The following is a 23,163-nucleotide window of genomic DNA, read 5'->3' on the forward strand; positions in this document are numbered from 1 at the left end:
TGACCTAATTACTTGAGGCAGAGATAATATTCTTAATGTTGCTGGGACATAAGTGTATGGTCTAGGATGAACTAAAGGGAGGATGAATCCAAACCCAGGAGACCTTGTGCACAGGCCACAAAAGATAAATCAATCAACCAAACAACAAGCAAACAAAACCCTCAAACCACATGTTCCACAGAGCCACCAGGATACAATGTAAGATCACTCATGTGAGAGTAATGCTCTGATTTGGTACAGAGGATCATGTCTCTTTGCAGTGGCTGACCCTGAGACCATAACAGCTTGATGCTTACTCACTTTAACTCAAGTGAGAGGCCTCTGTTTTGGGTAACAAAGCCCATTTATTCAATCCTTCCAGACAACTGTGGCACCTGTTTATTATATCAGGATAGAATGGGTAATTTTTTCTAGGAACGATGAATAAGTACATAAACATCCTTGATCACATGTTTACTGAAGGCAGAAACCATAGTTGCCATCCTGGTAAGGAACAATTTTCAAATAAATCTTCAAATAAGCTGTGGTTGAAAGGGCCATTGGAAGGTAGTGCATGCACATTCTTGTGAATTTTAGGTTAATTTTAATATGTTTGTTTATAATTGGGCCACAAAATAGATCCAGTTTTCTAGAAGGTCTATTATGTTTGGCATTACTTCTCCCTTCCCCCTCCCTCCCCCCCTCAGGTTACTAACTGAATTCTCCCCGTTCCTCTTTATAATTCTCCAGATTCTCCCCCGTCCTCCCAGCTTAGGTTGGGTGATGGTGACGTGAGTTGAAGAGCAGTAGTGCTGGAACTAGGGGTGCTGGGGGTGCTGTCACACCCCCTGGCTTGAAATAGCAATAAAAAATGCCAACTACGTGGTTTCCATGTATTCCATCAGCAGCACCCTCACTACGAAAATTTGTTCTGTGGAAGAGTCAGGCTTCTAGTCCCAGTGCTTGCATGTTGGCTCAGTTCAGTATCATCCTGCTTGTTTCCTTTCCATTGTATTGCCTCTGGCACAGGCGTGGGCAAACTTTTTGGCCTGAGGGCCACATCGGCTTTCGTAAATTGTATGGAGGGCCAGTTAGGGGAGGGGGTCGTGGCCCGGCCCCCACCTCCTATCTGCCCCCCCCTCCTCCAGGACTCCTGCCTCATCCAACCCCCATGTTCCCTGATGGCCACCCCCAGGACTCCTGCCCTATCCACACACCTCCACTTCCGGTCTCCTGACCACCCCCGGACTTCCCACTGCCCCATCCAACCCCTCCTCTCATTCCTGATGGGCTCTCCCCGGAACCCTGCCTGACTGCCTCCTACCTCCCTGACTGCCCCCTGCTGCCCCATCCACCCCCTCTCCTTCCTGACTGCTTCCCTGGGACCCCTGCCCCCATTCAACCCCCTGTTCCTTGCCCCAACTCCTATCCACACCCCCGCCCTCTATCGACACCTCAAACTCCCCTGCCCTCTGTCCAACCCCTCCTGCTTGCTGCCTGGAGTACTGGTGGTTGGCAGTGCTACAGCCGCGCCACCGCCACCACGCAGCACAGAGACTGGGTCAGGCCGGGCTCTGCAGCTGCGCTGCCCCAGGAGCTCACAGCCCCGCCACCCAGAGCATTGCGCCGGCAGCAGAGCGAGCGAGCTGAGGCTCTAGGGGAGAGGGGACAGCAGGGGAGGGGCCAGGGGCGAGCCTCCCGGGCCAGGAGCTCAGGGACCGGGCCATAGTTTGCCCACCTCTGCTCTGGTGTGTGGTCTGAGCCTCTGGCTTTCCAAACTTGTTTCCAGCTCCCTAGTCTCCCAGCTGTCACTTCTAGCTTCCTTTGCTAGCTACCCAAATTTCTTCCAACTTTAATTTCCTACCTGGTAGAGGCCTCTCTCTCCCCGACCAATGCCAGGCATGTAGGAGGATAGTGTAGATGTGCACACCTCCTCACTTCCCCTACTGATTACTCACTCCAGTTTCTACCCCCATTTCCTCCTATTCCTGAGAATGGAGGAGCTGGAGGATGGACTGGTGAGCGCTGGCGTTGGAAGGAAAGGAGGGAGTTGACAGGAGGACAAAGGGGACCTGGGTGAGGGGCACAGTAGGACAAGAGGTCTGGGAATCACATGAGAAACAAGGGGAAACATGGACAGAGCAAGATAAAGGAAGGTTAGGAGCAGCATTTCTAACGAAGACTCTGAGATTTGGAAAGGGGCAAGTGTGACAGCAGGGTGGGGCAGAGAAGAGCCTGAAGCATAGTAGCTTGTGAGGTAAAGTTGGAGTTGTGGGGCTCAAATACCTGAAGGAAATGGAATGAGAGAGATGGGGATACAGGGGAAGAATTCAGGGGTGATAAGAGAGGCAGATACCTTTGAGGAAATGGAGTGAGCAGAAGCAGGATAGCAGGCCTGCCCCAAAAGATGTGATGGCTATGTAAATGAGATCTGACTTTTGGTAGCCCAATGAGAGACAGGTACAGAGCAGCAAGGAACCCGTAAGGGGACTGTGAGAATATAGAAGAAGCCTGCATCCTATCCACAAGAGCAGTCCCTGTTGAAAGGAGGCAAGACCACAAGAAAAACTCCTCTCAGCACAGAGTTCCCAGAGCAGAGAGGCAGCTGCTTGGTATGTGGGACTCAAGAAAATTGGGATAACATGGGGCACTTCAGGAATGTTGATGAGTGTGACCGTTCAAAAGAATAATAGTCTCTCTCTGGCTGTCAGCCTACCGAAGCTATGCAAGCCTCCGAGATCTGAATATTTTGGCCTTGGTCCTACTAAAATGATTAGGATCTTTCTAGCTCAGGAGAGAAAGATAACCTTATGTACGTCACAAGAATAAATCACCTCACAACTGGAGGGACAGAGTGGTACATACTGGAGGAGGAAGATTAATAATTGGGATAGGGCACGACAATGCTCTCTATTCCTAAATACTGTAATTAAATAAGACAGTGTAGCCCAGGTAACTGGACACCAGGTCTAGAGCTGTTTCCTCTTCCTATCAGCAGTCAGTGAGAGGAGCAGTAGCCTCAACTCCGTGGGGACAGCATTGGAAGTAAAACATCTAGGCCATTAGGTGTATGTCATGGCAAGGGATTCCTACAGGTTGTGTGGTCCAGGATGAAGATTAGATAGGGTATATTGTAGAGAGTGAGAAGACAGGGAATTCATTTGCAAGAGTTCTTTTTACATCTTGCTGCTCTGGAGCTGGGACCAGAGCTGTCTTCTCTAGCAAGTTAACTTTTCTCCTCAACAGTGCTGCATGTTGTGGAATCACTATTCACATCTTATTCAGCATAGGATGCCACTGGTATTGTCAACTGGTTTAGGAGATTTAATATGTCTGAGTGGATTTATATTATATTTTGAACTAGAACTTAATTACTACACTTGTATTCAGGTTCCTATTTTGTGCCCACCACCATGGAATCTGAGTGTATTCCAGAGTTTAGTAACATCTGTCATGTGGGATTCTGTCTTTCACACTTACTCTCATTGGTGGGGAGTGGGAGGTGGGAATTGTTCTTTTTTTTTTTAATGTGTGTCTGCTGTGCTTTTTATTATTGAAGGCAAGGTCAAAGTCTGTCTTGTACTGGAACAGCACTTAAAGGGACAATGCCAAGTCAAATTTAACTCAAAAGTAAATTTTTAAAAAGATTTTAAAAAGTATAAGGCCAAAAGTAATGTTTCCAAGATAATTTCCAATAGAAACTGCATTTTAGACAAATAAACATTCACTAGCAATCTTTGCATCCAAAATGTGCAGTATTTTACTAGTTAATGAGGACTATGAGGATTTTACTTGTTTATGAAAAAGGATTTTGCCTGGAAAAAACAAAATTGAAATGGACTCATCTATTTTCACTGACTAAGCTAAGAGAAATGGAACAAAGGAAACAAACATGATTTACTTGGGGATTAGGTCCTGATTTGAGCAGGGGTTGGACTAGATGACCTCCTGAGGTCCCTTTCAAACCTGATATTCTATGATTTTAACAGCCTGAATGGTGAAAAGAGTCTGTTGGGAAATGAGTCTTTTAAAAATTACTTTTAACCAGACACACTACCTCCTTTAACTATAGGCAGGATGTTAGATGCACCGTTGAGCATCATCTGCAGAAAAATGACACCAAGATTGAAGCTTATAAAGAGACACATCAGAGAAAGGGGAGATGGAAAAAGGAAGAGGAAAATAAACTTGAAAATTTCCATAGTGGAGGAGACAAGAAGATAATTAATGTAAAGCCTTCAATAGAACTAAAGAGGAGATCATTTGAAAAGTACAATTCAAATCAGAAGGTGAACATGCTGGAGACATCAACATCTTACTCAAGGCACCATAAAAGGAGAGAATGGTTGAAAGTAATGAGAGTTTTAATAAAATCAAATGTGGGTGTAAAGAGAGAGATTTGAGCCCAAGAGAGAAGGTCCTAAACCCAATATCAAGTCATGCTCATTTTACATCAGGCTAAAAGTGGTTAAGGTGGTTGTGTAGAGATTAGAGAAGATGATGTTCTCCATAGCTTTGCTGAATAAAGGAAGGATAGATAGCAAGTTGCAATTTGTGGGAGGGTGTTGAAGTTGAATAAAATTGTCTTAGAATGGGTTTCGTAGTTATAGTTTTGGATGTGTCAGAGAAAGAATACCAGTGATAAAGTGGCAGTAGCAGACAAAACAACATTTAGGGCAGCAGGAGGTGACAATTGCAGAAGTGTCCAGTAAGAGGTGCTCTTATTTGTAAAAGAATGTATCATTATGGTACCTCTAGTAGTGATAAGGTGATGGTCATGATACTACGTTGCAGGTGAATCAAGGGAAAATGAGATACTAAAAGCTTTAGTAAATTACGTCAAATACCAGTTAAATTAATCTTCTCCTTAGACAACATTTATAAAATACACCCTGGTGAAAATCTTGTCAACCCAATTATCCCAATCTTGGAATAGCCTTTACCCAAGGCTATCTACTTCAGCTGTCCTGATTAATATACCATATAAAAATACATTCTGAAAACAATGAGATAAAATAATGCGCTGATTAAAATACAGGCATAAAGATTTACTGGTTTTCATATTTATTGTATATTTTATTTGGAATTTGATCTTTATTTCTTAATTTTATTTAACGATTACTGTGTTAAAATATTGGTGGTCCCTTCTGGCTGTAAGTTCAATGACTTGTGCTCAGAATGATGCACCTATTTAACACCTGATAATAAACCACTTAATGACTGAACCCCTTCCAAATTCTCAGTAAGTGGAATTTTAGCCATTCATGTCCCAGTGAAGACATTAGTCACTGTCACTTGCTAACATTATTGAGGCCTATTTTACACACAGATTTTCTGCTGGTAAAACTGGTTTAATGAGGAGTGAGATTTTTTCCCCATCAAAATAGTTATACTGGGGCAACCCCTAGTGTGGACACAATTATACAAGTTTAAAGATGCCTGACATTATGATAGCTTATTCCCTTCCTATCCAGAAATAAGCTATGCCAGTATGATTGGTGTACCAATGTCTGTACGAGGAGGGCAGTAGTGCTTTGTATAGTTTAAGTGCTACGCCTTTTGTGCATAGACGTTCCTAGGTTTTCTGGGAGCTGTTGTGTCAAAATAAATAATTCTCCTGAGTATGTCCCAAACAGAGCTCATTGCAGGCACAGGGCCTTAGTAGAGTATATTATATTCCCTGTTAGATTACCAAGTAGTGAGATATATCTCTTTTTAAAGGACTATTTTTACATTATACGAGTTTTTAACCTAATGACAAACATGTTTTAATTGTCATGGTTGTGGCTATTGGTTTATTAAATATAAAGTCTTTGCTGCTGCTTTTAAAACTTCTGAGACAAACAGGGACTTCAGCTTTATTGTTGTGACAAGTAAGACTCTAAAACAGAATAGTTTTTTTGAGTAAAAATTAATACAGATATTGTAAATTGATAGAGTTGTGTCAGTTATAAGAAAATGATGAATATTATACTTTTAAAGGATTTTTGAACTTATGAATAGAAATATAAAGCAAATAGTTTAAAAATAAGAGCAGAATATAGTCAAAGCAAATTTTAATATTTACCTTATTTAAAAAAAGGGAATGATGATAGCAGATCTCCTCAGTAGAACTATAAACATTTTATTCTTTACTGCCTTCTTGTTCCATGTACTAAGCACTTTATGCTGCTTCATCTTACGTTCCTGGGTTTTCCAGTTTTGTTTATGGAAAGCTAAAACTTACTATATAGCACATGGTGTGTTTTGTGATCTATACAGTTTCCTGTGTTAGGCTGTACGGTGTAACATTATCTTGTAACCTTCGAAAGAAAAAGAATGGAAGTAACATCCAAAGACATTTAGGAGCAAATCCTGCCTCCTCCTCCAGCACAAACTCCATGACTGTAAGGAATCCTAGTCCACTTTGATTGCACTGTGTGGAGCAGAATGCTGGGCCCCAATGCATTGGACCCAGGTCCCCGACACACCATAGATATTTGCTGTGTGTGAACTCCCCGTGTTCCAGGGCACAGCCCATGGAGCTGGGGGCTTTGTGCAAAACAAAGGAGGAATGGGCTGGTGGATGTGTAGCTATGGCCACTCTCTCCATGGAAAGGACAGGAGCTATAGACTAGTCTCCTGCAATTCTGAGGCTGTAACAACAGCCACAGATTAACTTACGAAACGAGTTATCATCTTACCTCTCAGGCCTCCATAGGTTTTTGCATCACTCAGTCCAATTACTGTGTATGGGAATTATGATTTGCTTTTGTTGCATATTTTACTTTTAATTTGATCTTGTAACAGATAACATCATAATGGTATTTAACCATCTTTAAAATCACTATGAGAGAGGCACATTTCCATTTGATTAAATGCAGTGTGATTTGATTAAATGCCTGAGAACAACTTGGAGCAGAAATGATATCTGTTAATTTAAATTTAAAGCAAATTTTCACATAACTCCCTTCCTGCCCTCATCACCTCTACCCTTTTTTTCATTTAAGCCTTGTCTAGACTTACCTAAGGGCTGTGTGAGTGGTCTGCCATTGGAGCAGACCCCTGCACACCCTCTATGCTTATGGAAAAGGTCATGAATTGTGCACCAGTTGGCAAGGCTACTTCAGAGGCAAACTGGAGGCTGCACTACAGACCAGGGTAGGAGTTGTCAATTCACATTTAGACAGTCCATTGACTTTTGTTTCTAAATCTTCTGTTTTAATGATAATTATCAGAATTCTGAATATTCCGGTTAGCCATATAAATGTCTAATCTTTTTTCAAACTTGCTAAATCCTTGGTCTCCAATACCTTGTGGCAATGAATTCCACCGGCTATCTATACCTTGTGGCAATGCATTCCACAGGCTAACTATACCTTGTGTGGAAAATGATTTCCTTTCGTCATTTCTGAATTTGCTACACTTCAGCTACACTTCAGTTTTATTCTCTTTGTTCTTGTGAGATGAGACGGGATGAGTAATTCCTGATCTACCTTCTGTCCATTATTATTTTGTATACTTTGATCATGTCCCGTCTTATATCATCTTTCTCAGGTAACAGTTCCGATCTCTTCAATCTCTCATCATACATCTCAGAGCCCCCTCTCTTTCTGCTGTAACTTTTTGAAAGGTGGTAACCAGAATGAACACATTATTCCAGGTTGAGGGTGTGCTATTGATGTACAGAGTGGGTGAAATCCTGATCCCAGTTAAGTCAATGAGAGCTTTGTCAATAACCTCAGTGAGGTCGATTTTGCCCAATGACATTATGATATTTTCCTTATTATTCTCCATCCCACTCTTTATAAACTCAATTTGAAAATTTTGTACCTCATAACTTTCATCTGGAAAACCACTGGCTCAGGTCTCTTCCCTAAATTGTTGGCAATCCTCAGATAAGCTGTGTGGACCTGTGGGCAACATTAGCTTGTCCCAAAAGCATTTTGATGATACATTCAAATTTTGTCCTGGATTAAACCTGAGCGATCCTACTGAACCCAGTGGGGTTGAACAGATGTAACTGAGGGCAGAATTATCGCCCAACACTTTGAAACAGTGTATCCTACTTCCTCAGGTGACCTTTCACTTGAGAATCAACTACGAAATACTTTATATGGCATATAAAAATAAAAGGCATCTGTTGTATATAATGCAGAATAAGTGTATGGTATAACTTCTTTTTATAAAATTAGCAACAACAAAAAATCTATGAAGTGTGGGTTTTCTCCCCAAAAATATCTAATCCATGTTCAGATTCTTACCCGCTAAGAAATACAGTAAATAAAATGTTAATAAATCACCTGCCATTTAGCCTGACAATGTGGATTGACCGCATTGATTAAATTGATTATATTTCATATATTTACAATATGTAGACACAAGCCCAATTTATTTTCTGAAGAATTCAAGGTAGGTATCATTGGTTTAAAAAAAAACAATGGAGTAATGTTTGTGGATGCTATCTGCAATAATCTAATGCTGACAGAGAGCAGTATTTTATTTAGTAATTAACAGTGTAAAGGGGAGAGAAGCTGTCATGTTGGTTCTTAAGCTGGGAAATGTGATGAAAGATGATATCTGCGATCTCATCCTTTCCACTTGTTTAGGATTGTCAGGATGAGAAATGTCAGCATTATGAAAGCTCAGCTCTGCTCTTGATATGATAAAACCCTTCAAAAGCCAGTCTTTCTCTCCCTCTCCCCCTCCTTTCTCCCTCTCCCTGCACTTGCTTTTTTATTTATCCTGTTTTGTTAGATGGCAGAAATATAATTCTTTTCTTTCTTCCTATTATAAGCCACCATTTTTGTTTTATTATATGTTTCACAACCCCTAATGCCCCACTGAAAATTACTTTGTTAAATGACAGTGTTTCAAAGCCATGAATCCTTTCCACCATTCCCTCAGAGGTTTGAAACAGTCAACAGACTGTAAAGAATAAATAATAAAAAAGTATTGATTATTTTGATGACTCTGAGATTCAATTAAGTATTAATTTTGCCCTCCAGTGGACCTATCAAGGTATTCAAAAGGGAGGATTCAGCTCAGCTAAATGCGTGCTGAGTGCTTCAGCCTTAAATAGGGAGAAAATGTGTTTACCTACAGTATTTGAAGAGGAGTGCATTGATGCACAGAGTCCAATATTTAAGTGCTGTGCAAATTAAGCCCTGGTGACAGTGACATTGTTTTCAGCGATATGAGTATTGACTAAAGAAGTGCATTTGATGACAGCTTAAACTATTTGTATTGATTAACATTTTCATAGATTATCATGTGTCATATCAAATTCACTTTTCAGCCATGAATACATTAAAAAAACCCATAGGCAAACATCGACCAATGTGATGATGGGACATAAGGAACATGCTAACCAACCTACTTGCACGCTGGTCACCTGTTCTCTGCATAAGAACCATTTAGGCATGAACTTTGCAATAAATAGCTGCTAGATAGCGCAACAAGGTCACTTGTTTCTTTTCTTTTTTTGCTTTTGAGTCTGGTTTCTGAGCTATAACGGTATTATACATCTTAGTTTGCAAATGGAATAATTGAGTGCACTTGGAAGTAATATCTGACCCCAAAATGCCCTCTGAATGAGCTGAAGATAAAACAGATCCAAATCATCAAGAACCAATTTAACTAATATATATAATTTTTTTATGGGAGTGTAATGTCCCAAATACAAGAATAATTGCAAACATTGTGTGTAAGTATCTTCACTGATTTTATCTTTTAAAAATTTATGTCTGTATATATTGCTTTTTAAAAATGTGTTTATGGGCTTTTGGAGCAAAGTATCCCGAAAGCAAGAATAGTTAGAAGAAATATATCTGTATTGAATGTATATGATAAAATGGCTATTTGTTGCTTTGTATTTTCACTAAAACATTGGAATGATGAATATTGTTGTGTATGATTTGGTTAATGTTATTCAAGTGATGATGCTTCTTTAAATCCCTCTGGATCATACACCAGGTGCTACTCTTCTGTGTTGTTGAAGCACTCGTGCAGCGATTTTATTTTCTTACCACGTTAAGAAAAGAGGGAGGTGTAAACACACACACACACACACACACACACCACAATTAAAGCTGTGTTTCTTATGTTGCTTTCATAGAAGTTTTTCTCCAAAGCATGCTGAATCTCTCACATGCTAGTTGAGCTTTAATAGGGTGGGGAGTAATGGAAAACTCATTGGATCTGTAATAGCTCTTCACTTGACTGCAGCCAGCAATAACAGCAGGAGCCGCAAGAGATAAGAGAGTGTATGTGTGAGAGAGAGAGAGGGGGGAGTGGGAGAGACTATACGCGCACCAAAGCTGCCACTTTTTTCCCCCTCATTCTTTCCCCTCCCCCATCCTAGGATCCAATGATAGCTGGACAAGTCAGTAAGCCCTTGCTGTCACTGCGGAGTGAAATGAATGCAGAGTTGAGAGGTGAGGACAAGGCAGCTACTTCAGACAACGAGCTGAATGAGCCCTTACTTGCGCCTGTGGAATCAAATGACAGCGAGGACACTCCCAGCAAGCTCTTCGGTAAGTCTGTCTAGGTATTTCATTTCAGTGTTACTATGTTGTCCGGAAGAGCAATTCCCCCCCGCCCTTTATTTTATTAGCTTAATTTTGTTGTAAGACCAGGGAGTAGCTTGGAGTCTGCAGGTGTACAGCCATATGCTCTGACTTTCAACTGGGTAACAGAATGACAGCGTCATGTCCTGAAAACTTTTGTCAACAATGAACTTATTCCATGCAAGTTGTAGGCACTGCAGATTTCCTCTTGCTTAACGGTCTCTAATATAAACACAAATAAACGATCCTGCTTGGTTGTGATCCTTTATTAACATTTATTGCCTAAGAATTGACTCCAAAATTTCAGTTTTTCACAGTCTCTTCTGAGGAAGTAAACTAAAGAGTGTCATTATATCTAGTAAAGTGAAAGCTAGGAGAGAAGAGAACTGAAAATTGTCCATAGAAAACATTGTGTATTAAGTAAACAAAGGATGCAGTGAGGATTGCTTTCAGGTATAATATTTTCACAATTGAAATTAGAACTAAAATTTTGCTACGAAAGGATATAGAGGGAGAAAATACATTTTTGCACTGTATCTGATGGCTAATGAAAACACAGCCTTTCAGGTTTATTTGTTTCATATCCAAAATGAGAGCAGTGAAAGTGGCATTCCAGAATAGACATCTGTCATTCAAACAGATGACACCCTGTAAGCCAACTCAAGCAACTGTGATCTCTAATCAGAAAAGGGAGTGGAGTAGTTGAGGCGCATGCTTGAGTGATAGATGTTGATAGATGTCTGTGCTGGAGCAGCACTACATGGTACATAGTGACATTTTGGTTTTAGAGCAGTTGCTTCTGAAAGAGTTCCTTTTAATTATATCCATTTGTGACTATATACAATTCTTAGATGGAATGGAATGCATTCTTACATTTTACAAATTCTCATAGCTGGAACTTTAAGGGGAAAAGATTTTGTTTACAAGGAAATGCAGTTTTGAGAGAGAGAGAGCCCATTTTCTGAGATTCAAGTTATGATTTCATGATCTGTACGGAATCTGTAGCAATGTTCAGATGTCTATACCCTAGATCTTATAGGAAAAACTACAAAATGATCTTTACAAAAGATATGTGCAATTTTCTTTTTAAAAGATGTCCTTTAATATTATTAGAAGCTACACATCTTCTGCAGAATGTTTTATTAAGTAACTTCATTCAAGAGAGAGTGAAATAAACCTTCACATTTTAATTTCTAGAATACAGTAGTGACCACTATGGAATATAACCACACAGTTTTAAGAACCCCACCCCCTCAATATTTTGTTTTTGTTTCCATGGAAAACAGAATTTCCATTAGCAATTTGAATGTTCAGATTCCATATAATAATCATTTTAGTCCATTTCATCAAGAACAGAATTGTGATGTCTAAAATTCAGAAGGCTAATACGTGTGTGTGGTGATCTAAATATCTTAAATAATGTTCATGTATTTTATTTGATCAGGTGTTTATGTGGCAAGAGATTAATATAAAATATCTCAAGGTATGAAAATATCCTGAAAATTTGTACTTAACCTGAGACTACCAATATGTCTTTGCAGTCTGGTTTTGTTCGGTTATGTTATATGTTTTAGATTAGGTAAGATTTATAATAAAGAGATGTTCCTGAGTTGTCAATTTTGCATGTTTAAATACCATTGAAGAGCACCTAAGTTGTTTCCTTGTAGTTGCTGTGTAAGGTAAAAATAATGTACCATGATCTTTTTTCCTTTTGGATTGTAAATGATTAATTTTGCTTAGCTGCAAACCATAATGAAAAAGATGCAAGTGAACATACTGTGCATGAGTACTTATTTGTGAGTTTAAGGTGTCTGTTACTCTGCTTTCATACTTCTAACAAGGTATCACCAAAGTAAATAATAGCAGAAGCAAATAGTTTAACTACCTCAAAGTGAACTGTGTAGCATTTCTCTGGGCTTTCTCTTTAAGCAGTAACCTTTACCAATGAGTTGTTGTAGCTTTGGAAATGTAAAAGACAGGACAATGGGACTATTCAGCAGGATGAAACTGGATGAACTTATTTAAAATAAAGGAGTTATTCAGCTGATGTAATACAGTTTATTCAGTGATTCAGTGTTTAATTGCTTTCTTTGAAAAATATGACACACAAAATATTGTGCTATTCTAGAGCAGCTTCTCTGTTTAGAAATTTGAATGGCATGTTAGGAGTGCACACTCTGGGCCTTACTTTGCATTCTCTTATATGCTGCGTGTCTATGATTTGCATAAATTGATGCAAAAAGTGGCATTATTTCTCTGATAATTTTCTTTCATATGAAACAAGATTAGCATTCCCTGAGTTTCTTATCTAGCATTTGGTACACATTGTGGGGACATTTGCCAAATACCTGATAAGGAGGAGCATTTTCACAAGTGAGGTGAGGAGACTGGCCCATAGATGAAAGTTACATAGATGGTCTTCTTCAAATTTTGGAATAATTGTGTGTACTAGCTTACTTCGAATGACCAGCATTGGATCTTCCCATGTCTTGCTAAACTTAGCAGCATTTTCTGGGTCTTATTTTTATATAGAGTAACTGATTTTATAATAGTTTGACTATATCAGGCACAAATAGTGTTTTCCTCCGCCTCAGTTATGAATGTCTCTACTTCCTAGTTTTCTTTTGACAGACATGGTGGTGGTTGTTGTTATTGTTATAAGTACCTGCTTCCTTCAAGAATGTTTCAGAAAATGCATACCCCATTTTCTACAGTATCTAGGGATGGAATAATGGGGATAAGATACCTGTGGCCTGCACAAACGCACTCTCTCTCTCTCTCTGTCTCGTTCACTCTCTCTGTCTCCTTATTGCACACACTCTCTCTCTTTCTCCTTATTATAGTATCTCACAGTAATGGAGAAAGGAATATTCATATCTTGTTTTGCTAGAGCATAGAGTAACTAGTATTAGAAATGACTCTTCTCCAGCAGCAAGTTCAGTTTCAGGTGGTGAAGATGGATTAAGATTGACTATACTCATTTTTGGCATGTGAAGGATGGTGAATTTTTGGCCTAATCCTATCTCCTAAATGTATACTTTGCCACCAGTGGCAGAGGAGGTGAAGGCATCAGCTTTTCAGACACCAGGAGCACAAGTCTGACTAGAGGCAGCTGTCCCACAAATCTTAAGCAATTCCAGTCTGAAACTCTGAGCCAGGTCCTTAACTGGTGTACCTCCTAATTTATAGCGGCTGAGGATATGGACCTTTGTCTTTATGAGAGAATATCCCCTTAAACTCGTGGTCAAACCAGTTACTAATGCCATTGCTTTTTTTGTTTTTAGAAATAAACGTCTGTTCTGTAATCTTTCGATATTGTCTGTCTTACTAAACCAGACCTCATAGACTTATGTATCTATGAACTTTTGACATCTTTAGAGAATACTTTTATGCAAATCTTTAAATGTTTGAATCATGTCAAGCAACAGTGGAAAAACAAGATAAGAGATACTGCTGCAAGTGCAAAATTTCAGAAAAGGACTTCAGTGTTCTGTAACATGTTACATCAGAGGTAACATTTTGCTTAACTTGCAGAGTTATAAAAGCTACAGTATACTTATCAGATATAAATCCAGATTGTGTTGAGTAAAATGAAATAAGGTAATTTTACATGATATTAAGTGGCATATTATTTAATCTTGTAAATATTGGAGAAGAGTTATCTCCTATTTCAGTCATGACTCCTTTATGTTAAGAGCCAAATAGAAGCATAGAATGTTTATTAAGTCATTGACTACTTTGGTAGAGTACTGTCCTTAAATCAAGTAGGTTTATGTTGCACTGTGCTCCAAATTAATGACACAGGGACAAATCCTAGGATCCTTATTAGAGGAAGCTCCTATTGATGTTGATAGGAATTTTGCCTTAGTAAAGACTGAACAAGTACTAGAGGATTACATTCGAAATTATTTAAATCCTGCAAGATGTTCATTCAGTATCTTGATGACTTCTGTAAAATGTTTAAATCCATCTGATAAAAGCCTGATAACGGGGAATAAAAACTTATTATTAGCGTTATACAGTTTCAATAGTTGGTATAGAGAGAGATGTGGAAGCAATATGTACTGCACATAAAAATAATATGTGCAGGCTTGATTCAACTCAGTGAAAGCCATTGGTAGTCACTTTGTGGACTTCCTGTAACACAGAGCCTAATCCAAGTTCCATTGAAGTCCATGGAGTGATTGCCATTGGCCTTCATGGAGTTGGATCAAGTCCTTAATGGGCCAGATTCATTCCTGGTGTAACTCAGTTGCTGATAATGAAGGTACAGCAGGGACACATTTACAGCACATTAAGATCACTTACTCAAATATAAAAATTTAATCATTTTGGGCCTGCACATATGTTTTTACACACCTTAAACTTTCTGTGAAATTAGAGATTTTGCATGGAATGCAAGATCAAGCCTAATGCTCATTTAGCATAAATGTTGCTTATTTAATTTTGCAGCATTGCAGGATGGATTGCCAACATTTCTTCTGCTGGCAACACTTCATTCTGTACAAGTTAAATCTCAGGCTTGCTTTGCTTCTATCTATCTATCTATCTAGATATGTGTGTTTGTTAATTTCCCATTTTTAAATACTGAAAATTAGTTTTGACATTTTGGTTTCCTTTATGGTATAATTATGCAGGATTTAGAATTTTCTACATTTTTACTTGTAAGTGTGCTTCTGTGTGACAGTGTTCTTGTGAAGCAGGATAGAAGTTAGAACAGTAATTTTGCTTAGCTAGAAAATCTGCTGTATGTCTCTCTTCTCAGAGCCTCTTTTGCAGAAAAAACATTCATTATGTGATTTATTTTTTAAATTGTCATCCAGGTTGGCCTGATTAGAATTTATGGCACAAGAGTCATTTCAGATACAAAGGATGAAAGCCTAAATTGTCTTTCACTCCTTGAGACAGTGGCCTCTGCAGGTCAGAGCAGAGGTCATTGTGAGGAAGCTCACATTGGAGTCATTAATATGGTACCTAGCCTGTAGATAAATTACAACCTTCACTCTAGCATCACCCTTTGAATCATTGTATGTAAGAGTCCATCTCAATATTTGTATTGGAACCCCTTTTTATAAAGGGGATTTAAAACCTGATCAGAAGATATACCTGCACACAGAACCTTGGCCTACAAAGGTTTCAGTCCAGAAGGATTTTTTTTTGCAAGTTTCAGAAAGATCCGTTTGACAAATTTGATGTGTTAAAAGTGCCAAAAAAAGTATAGTGTGTGTTTTCTTAAGTGAAAATTTCTGTTCTCATAGTTCATATTATGGGCCAGATCCTATCAATATTAAAAACATAGCCTTATTTCAAGCAATCCAACCATTTGAAAATTGTTTACTTTGCATTTATAGGTTTCTCCTCAATTAATATTGTTTTATTCAGCATATCTGCAGTGTGGATTGATGCCTTTTGTCGTAAGGCGTTGTGTCAAATATTCCTACAATTGGTAAAGTATATGGGCCCAATCCTGCAAACGTGTGTGTGTGGCCATCTTTATTAACACAAGGAGTCCCAGTGATGTTAATGGTACTATTTACATGAGAAAAGTTAATGGTGTGCATGTTTGCAGGATTGGGCCACAACATAGGGTCAAAAATCTTCCCTCTAAATCATACCTTAATATGATTTTTTGATCAAATAATGAACATTTCTAAGAATAATGGCTTGAAACTGTATTGAAGGGACAGACTAGATTAGTTTTAAAGAATATATTGGACAAGTACATATGTAGACAGTTCTTTAAACACATGTTTTAAAAGCAGTCATGGAGTTTTAATTTAAAAAATAATAGATTTATGGTATATTAACTTTATCTTTAAATAATGTTAATGTTCTGACTCCGGTTACTATACTCCCTTGATTTGTGGTGGTGTGCCCATGGATGTCAGTGAGGGATTGCATATATGTTTGCCCATTAAAACCTAATGAAGCTATTTAGACTATTAAAACCCTGAGGAGGAGGAAATTGTGAAAATCCATCCTTAACTCATCCTTGGTATTTCAAGAAGCTCAAGCAGCTACTGTACCTACAACTGTACTTAATGCAAAAAAAAAAAAAAAAAGGCAGATTTTGATGCAATAGAACCTGATCCTGCTCTCCTTAGGTCCAGTAGAAGCAGGATTGGGCTCATTAAGAACAAAAGTTTCAGCCTTAATCATTAATTCCCTTGATTTTATGGATACAGATCATCCCCTTATTGCTCTTTGGATATGTCTATCTATAACATCACTTTTGACAGAAAAAGAGTAATTAAATTTTTAACAGGAAATGCTTATAATCCTAGTGGATTAATAATACTGTGCTGTTAAACTTTTGTGAGCTGAGGTTTGTACATGTCATCTGTGTTTGTGAATCAAGGTTCACATAATTATAATGTGTTTATGTACCCCGTGTAATTAATTACTGGGGAAAAGGAGTAAAGGATATATAAACTTTCACCATAGATTGTAGCTTGAATGACTTTATATCTTGAAATGCTTCATTCTTAATTAGTTGATTTTTTTTCATTTTGGTTTTTTGCCTTTTTGAAAAAAATTAATACCAAACAAATTTGTTCCTTTAAAAAGTGACTTAAGTGGCTGGCTGTTTCAAAGGGAATTTGGTTGTTACTAGACAGTAAATGGATAATTTGTGAGAGAACTGGTATTTCCTTTGATTGAGAACCTTGCCGGTTTATGTTTTGAGATTAATAATACATCAGACATTCACACATTAAAAAGGAAGCAGACGTGATGAAGAAAAGGAAGGAGAATTCGATGTTTCTGTTGGACTTCTTATGATTATTCAAGTCCTCCATGGGAATGAGCAATCCAGCCAGAGGAGAGATCATGTTTGCCCAAATGTACAGATGGCACCACTTAACACCCCTCTTGATTTTCCTATGCTAGAGAAAAAGATAGCAAAATGTTTATACCAAACTGGCACCTTGTCAGGGGGCAAACTGTATAAAGTTTCCTGCTGTCAGGTTAATAAATTTTTTTAAAATATCCAAAGGCAGAGAAAGCTGTAGGAAGCTCATAGTAACAGTTGCCACTCTCCTGTGGATCATTTTTCTCTTTAAAATCCTGTGTAGCCCTGGATTTTTCTTGTTGTGTTCTCTGCCTAGGTTTTGTTCTTTCCTGACACACTTGTAGCTCTTCTTTGTTTTATTTTTTTTCTTTGCTAAGCTTTTTTTCCTTGTGACTTTCCCCCATCTTTTGTTGGGGGTCAGAGGGTAGGGAAAATTGTCTCTTTTTTTGCCTTTACTGTATATATATTTTCAGGTTCAGTCGTTTATACTTTGACTGGCTCCAAAAATAATTTCTGAAGAGATCAGTGGTGTAAATGACAAAATTACATTAAAAATAAAAGCTAAATCACAAAATTAGCAATAAGTAAAGAGCAAATGAGAATTAAAAATTTATTTCATTCACTATTAATTTGTGGTTTTCAACAGGGAAATCACTTCTAGAAAAGGAATGCTGAGCGAAAATGGATTTATAATTGTTGATGTAAATTCCTATTTTCTCTCTTTTGCAGTATAGAAGTCAGACTCGATAATAATATGAAATAAGGGCAGATTTGTACTGTGACATCTCCTGCTCTGTGTTGTGAAACTGTTTTGACGCTATCAGAAGCAGGACTAAGCCCTTTTAGTTTGAAAGTGGAGGTCATCTAGAGAAGAATAGTACTGTATCCAGTATGGCTAAAGAAAGCTTGCCCTTCTCAGAGATTGAAATTGGGTTTGCTTTGTAAGTATTCCAAGGATAGAGGAATCCGCCTAATCAAGATACAACCCTCTGAACATGTTTATTTAACATTAAGCTACCACTTGTCTATTCTTAAAGGTGGTATGAATTTCCGTTTTTATTTTTGAATTTGTAGAGGGAAGAATTCTTTATCAGATGTCCTTTACTCTCTGAAAGGCAAACTATCATTTTAGATCCTGAATGGTTTATAACTGTCGCAAGAAAAATGCTACAGTGGAAAGAATAAATCCCTGAAAGCCACACCAAGAAAATAAATTTCTATTTAATGTAATATGAACAAAAATATTAGTTACTGTGACCAGAATATCATTTAAACATGATTTTTAAAACACAGTGTAGTATAAAACACAATGATGGTTGAAATGTTATACATAGCAAACAGGAAATGAAAAATCAATATTCATTAATAAAACAATATTAATTATCACAGGTATCTAGTGTTATAACTGAAGGCGGCAAAAGTATTTTTTTAAAGACTATAGGAGGAAAGAGTTCAACAAAATTGTATTTAGTGGAATTTATAGTTATTTCAATAGTAACTTTAAAAATACTCTAATGCTTCAGTTCAGAAGGCTATTATTAATAGTGCTATTTTAAGTAATTTACCTTTCTCACTACATTCCATATATCTCAGATGGACCTGCTTTTTGAATCTCTTACATGCTTTTTAAGATACTAACTAAAACATTATTAACAGTGAGTCAATTCTGCTCCAATTGAAGACAGTGGGAAAGTTCCACTTGCCTATACTGGAAGAAGGATCTGGCCTATTAAGATTGTGGCAAAGGTGACAACAGCCAAGAAATGCAAAGTTGAGGCTGACTCAATCCTGTAAAAACAAAGCAAAAACCCCTCTCTTTACCTTTCCACTTTGTTCCCCTCTTTCTTGTCCCTCCTATCTCTTTCCTTCCTCATTTTGTGTGTGTGTGTGTGTGTGTGTGTGTGTGTGTGTGTGTGTGTGTGTGTGTGTGTGTGTGTGTATATAATACAATATAATATAGAGTGTGTGCATGCATATGACCCATACATAGGCCAAGTTCTTCCCTCACTATTATCCTGTCTAAATCCAGTGATTTCAGTGGATTTTGCCTGTTACCAAAAAGTACTATAATTTTTCATATATTCAGAGAAGCATATGAAACTCACATTATTCAGTTGAGAAACTGGAACTGCTTCATGGTAAATATGTCCTGAGGCATTTTTTAATATACTAGCATTACATTTTAATAATTATCTCTAGATATTGCATAGTATTTACCAGAGAGGAAGAAAGATCATTCAGATTCATTCTATCCTCTTGAGTAAATACCTCTCTGGACAGTTTTTATTTTTTATTTTGCAAGTAATAGGTATTTATACATAAATTTCATATAGAAAGACAACGTTTGCTCAAGAATTTGAGTAACAATAGGAAACCAGATCCTGCAAGCTCACACAAGAGCAGTCATTACATACACAGATAGTTAGATTAACTTAAGTGGGACTTGTTCATGTGAGTAAATGTATGTCAACCCAGGCTCGTATTTAGCCAGTGTTAATGTTCTGTACACAGACTTCTATATTTTTTTTTTATAATTTTGACAGATGATATCGATGTTTGGTTTTAAGCATTTTTTATTTTTAATCAATTTAAATTTTCACAGTTGTGGGAAATTAGGAGGTGGGTCAGACAATTACAGAATTACATTAAGATTCAAAAGATTAAAGCTTTATAACAGTTAAAAACACAAATTGTCAACATCAGATGTCAAAAGATACATGGTAAATAGCCTTAAATCAAACTCTTAAGAAGTTCTCAAGCAGCATTTTTATTACTTTGCTTATCTGTACATTTCAATGATAAATGAAAATAACTTTGGTTTGTGCGTGCATCTTGACATTGACATTTACCAATAAAAATCGAATCTTTCCGAGCCTAGGTATATATATTTACACATTTTTGAAACTTTTGTTTTTTTAACCAAATAGGCTAGCATTTATGCATGTTAAAATCTATAATAAAAGTGTTTTATTTAGTCAGTACATTGTAAAAGCAATATTCTGGGCTCTGGTGTAGGTATGTCCTAATGAGGTAATCTGATCCTGCCCACTATAATTCACAATTGCAAAACATCCATTGACTTGAATGGGAACAGGATCTGTCCCATTGTGTGGCGGAAATTATATATAATATCAGAAATGATATTATCATTGGCAAAAGATAAAACTTGTTTATAACATAATAGAGTTTGTGGTATGGGGAGAGCAGATATATCTGATTTTAATAACGAAGCTTTTAAAAATAATTAATGACTTCAGGATAAGTGTTGTAGAAGCAAAACTTCATTGCAAAATGAACAGTGATCGAGGTGAAAATGAGAAAATGTCCCATCTCAAAAGTGCTTGTAAATGTGCAGGCTTGGTATTTCTCTTCCTTTCTTATACTTGCTTGCATCTCATAATATTTGGGACTGCAAGCCACAAATTTCTCCAAAGGAAGAATAAAATTTATAACTGGAAAAATCTTGAAAATGGAAGTATTTCATCTTTTGTTATTTTTTCTAGTCCCATTTATTTGATCTGTTTAGTACACACATACGCACATTATATACATTTAATCATGGAACACATCCACATGAGTCATTTCAATCTTTTTCGGATGACAAGTAGGAAGGAAATTCTTGTGGTGTTCTGTTTTATAGGGTTTGATGCATCACTTTCAGACTTTTCCTATTTTAGCTGCCTGGATACAGAACACTGAACAACCTTCTCAAAACAGTCACTGACCAAAAAAACCCCAAAACTTTCAATCGGTACTACTAGCTCTTTGCTGTGTCTTTGTTTTAATGAAATAAGGAATAAAAGAGAAGGGCCAGATGAAGCAAACCCTTTCCTTGTCTGAGAAGTTCTATTTATCACACAAGTAAGGATTGCAGTATTCTTCTATAAGGCCCTTCACAGCTGAGGAGTTGGATTTTGGAGAGGAGTGCTCTCAGGCTGTTGTTTCACGTGCAGTTGTTTCACGTGAGTTGAGGATGGTTCATTTCTCTTGGGCTGTGCTTTTCACCTTTCAGGATCACTGCCTGTGAGACAGATTCTCAGCTGGTGTAAATTGTCATCATTCTGTTGAAGTCACAGTTTACATTAATTGAGGATTTGTCCCCTATTTTTAGACTTAATCCAACTGCTAGTGAAGTCAGTGACAAAATTCCACTGGTTTCAACAGGAGCAGAATTTAACAGTTGGAAAAAACGTTTTTGTAACCCACTGCAACCTTTTCTCCTTCACTTCTTTTCATGGAACCCCTTGGTTCATACTGCAGGACTTTTCAAAGCTGCTCTAGTTCAAAACAAGCTAAAACTGATGAAAACTGTTTAGTTTGCCTAAAAGTAAGTTTACCACTGTTTTGTTTTGTTTAGTGTTTGTCTGATGTTTCTGATGGTTGTAATAGGTTGTAACGAGAGTTGCATGTCTTGTCATCTGTGATGTATCAATATGGTTTTATAATGATACAATAACCTGAACCCTGTAACTGTTTATGAGCCATTTAGAATTCTTATGGATTCAGAGGGACAGAGGCCTGAAAAAAAGAACTTGACTGCTTTCGCAAAACGGATTCTGTGACAGGAAAAATTAGCATGCCTGTGATTTAATTGCTAAGGAATCATATTGATCTGTTTTGTCATTAAACTTGAAGGTTTAAAAACATCAAACTGGGTGGAGGAACAAAAAATAGTGATGTAAGGCTCTGGAATGTACAGGTAAACTGTACCATACTACTACTGATATTGATTTGTTATGATTAATAATTATGTTTGTATGCATTACCCATGTACTGTATCCATAATAGTGCTTTTTTTAGGGCAGAAGAAAATTGCTTGTTGTTCTTTATTTTTCATTGACTGTTTTAGTCAATGATAAATAAAGAACTTTAGCAGCAGTCTGAAGCCAGTGAAGACAAGACCAGAAAACAGAAACTGTAAGAAATGAAAGTAATGAATAGCAATGTGGCAGTATATACACACAAAAATCTCAGTCATCTTAACATTTGTAATGGTGCTAATTTCCAAGTGCTTTTTAAAATATGCTTCCACATGAGCTCTCAAAACCCATAAAAGCCTGGCATGTAAAGTAAATTGTTTGTCACTTGCTGACGACCTGCCATATTTATTGTCAGGAGAAATGGACATTAGTTGGAAAAGCAGTTGTTAAAGGCCAAACAATTTTTAAAGATGGCAAAGATGTGCAAGGGTTTTCCTTTTTCTAACAATGAGCCACCCCTTCAGACATCAAAAGACAAGATAATAAGACACTTCAAGCACAATTCAAGATTATATTCAACATCTAAAGGCTCATCTCTTGTCAGTTTGCATTTACTCTCCCAGGGATGTGATGCTTCTATCATCATTCTGTCAAGAGGAGTCTGGCAAAAGCGATGAGGGCCCCTCATTTCACATACTTAGTGTTTTTTTATCAAATAGCCTTCACTCATTCTGATTCAGCCAAAATGGAGGGATAATTTGAAGAAGGTCATGCACAAGTACAAAAATCTTCTATTGATTTGTGTGATTAGGAGGCATTAAAATTGCACGTTTATGTTAGTTTCCAAGATGTTTTGTCAGTTTATTTAGCAATACACTTTTGCAGCATTAAAAAAGTGATTTTTTTAAAGTGCTAAATGAGTTTGCACAAAATAAACACACATTTGAATATTCAGCAAAAAACATTTTAAACTGTTAGCTTTCTTATTTTTTAAAAAAGTCATGGTTAAAATAGATTTGAAATACAACCAGACTTGATTATTGTCTTTGCTGTAAAAGAAGCATTTATGCAGGGGGAAAAATACCAGTTGTTTAGATACTGCACAAGTGAAGGGCTTGTATCCTGGCCCCATTGAAATCAACTGGAG

The 23,163-nt window shown here is 37.5% G+C and overlaps 1 protein-coding gene across 3 annotated transcripts in view; it reads left to right on the forward strand.

Annotated features, from left to right (window-relative positions):
• POU6F2 (POU class 6 homeobox 2) overlaps positions 1–23,163 on the forward strand; it is a 439,608-nt gene that overhangs the window by 110,179 nt on the left and 306,266 nt on the right. For 2 of the 3 annotated variants that reach the window (XM_030551384.1, XM_030551383.1), the window contains one exon: positions 10,322–10,493. In XM_030551384.1, the coding sequence (XP_030407244.1) occupies positions 10,322–10,493 (172 nt within the window). Of the gene's footprint in view, positions 1–10,302; positions 10,494–23,163 lie in introns of those variants that run through there. The other variant, XM_030551385.1, reaches the window with a different exon arrangement.

The sequence above is a fragment of the Gopherus evgoodei genome, chromosome 2, assembly GCF_007399415.2.
Source record: "Gopherus evgoodei ecotype Sinaloan lineage chromosome 2, rGopEvg1_v1.p, whole genome shotgun sequence".
Taxonomy (NCBI): Eukaryota; Metazoa; Chordata; order Testudines; family Testudinidae; genus Gopherus; species Gopherus evgoodei.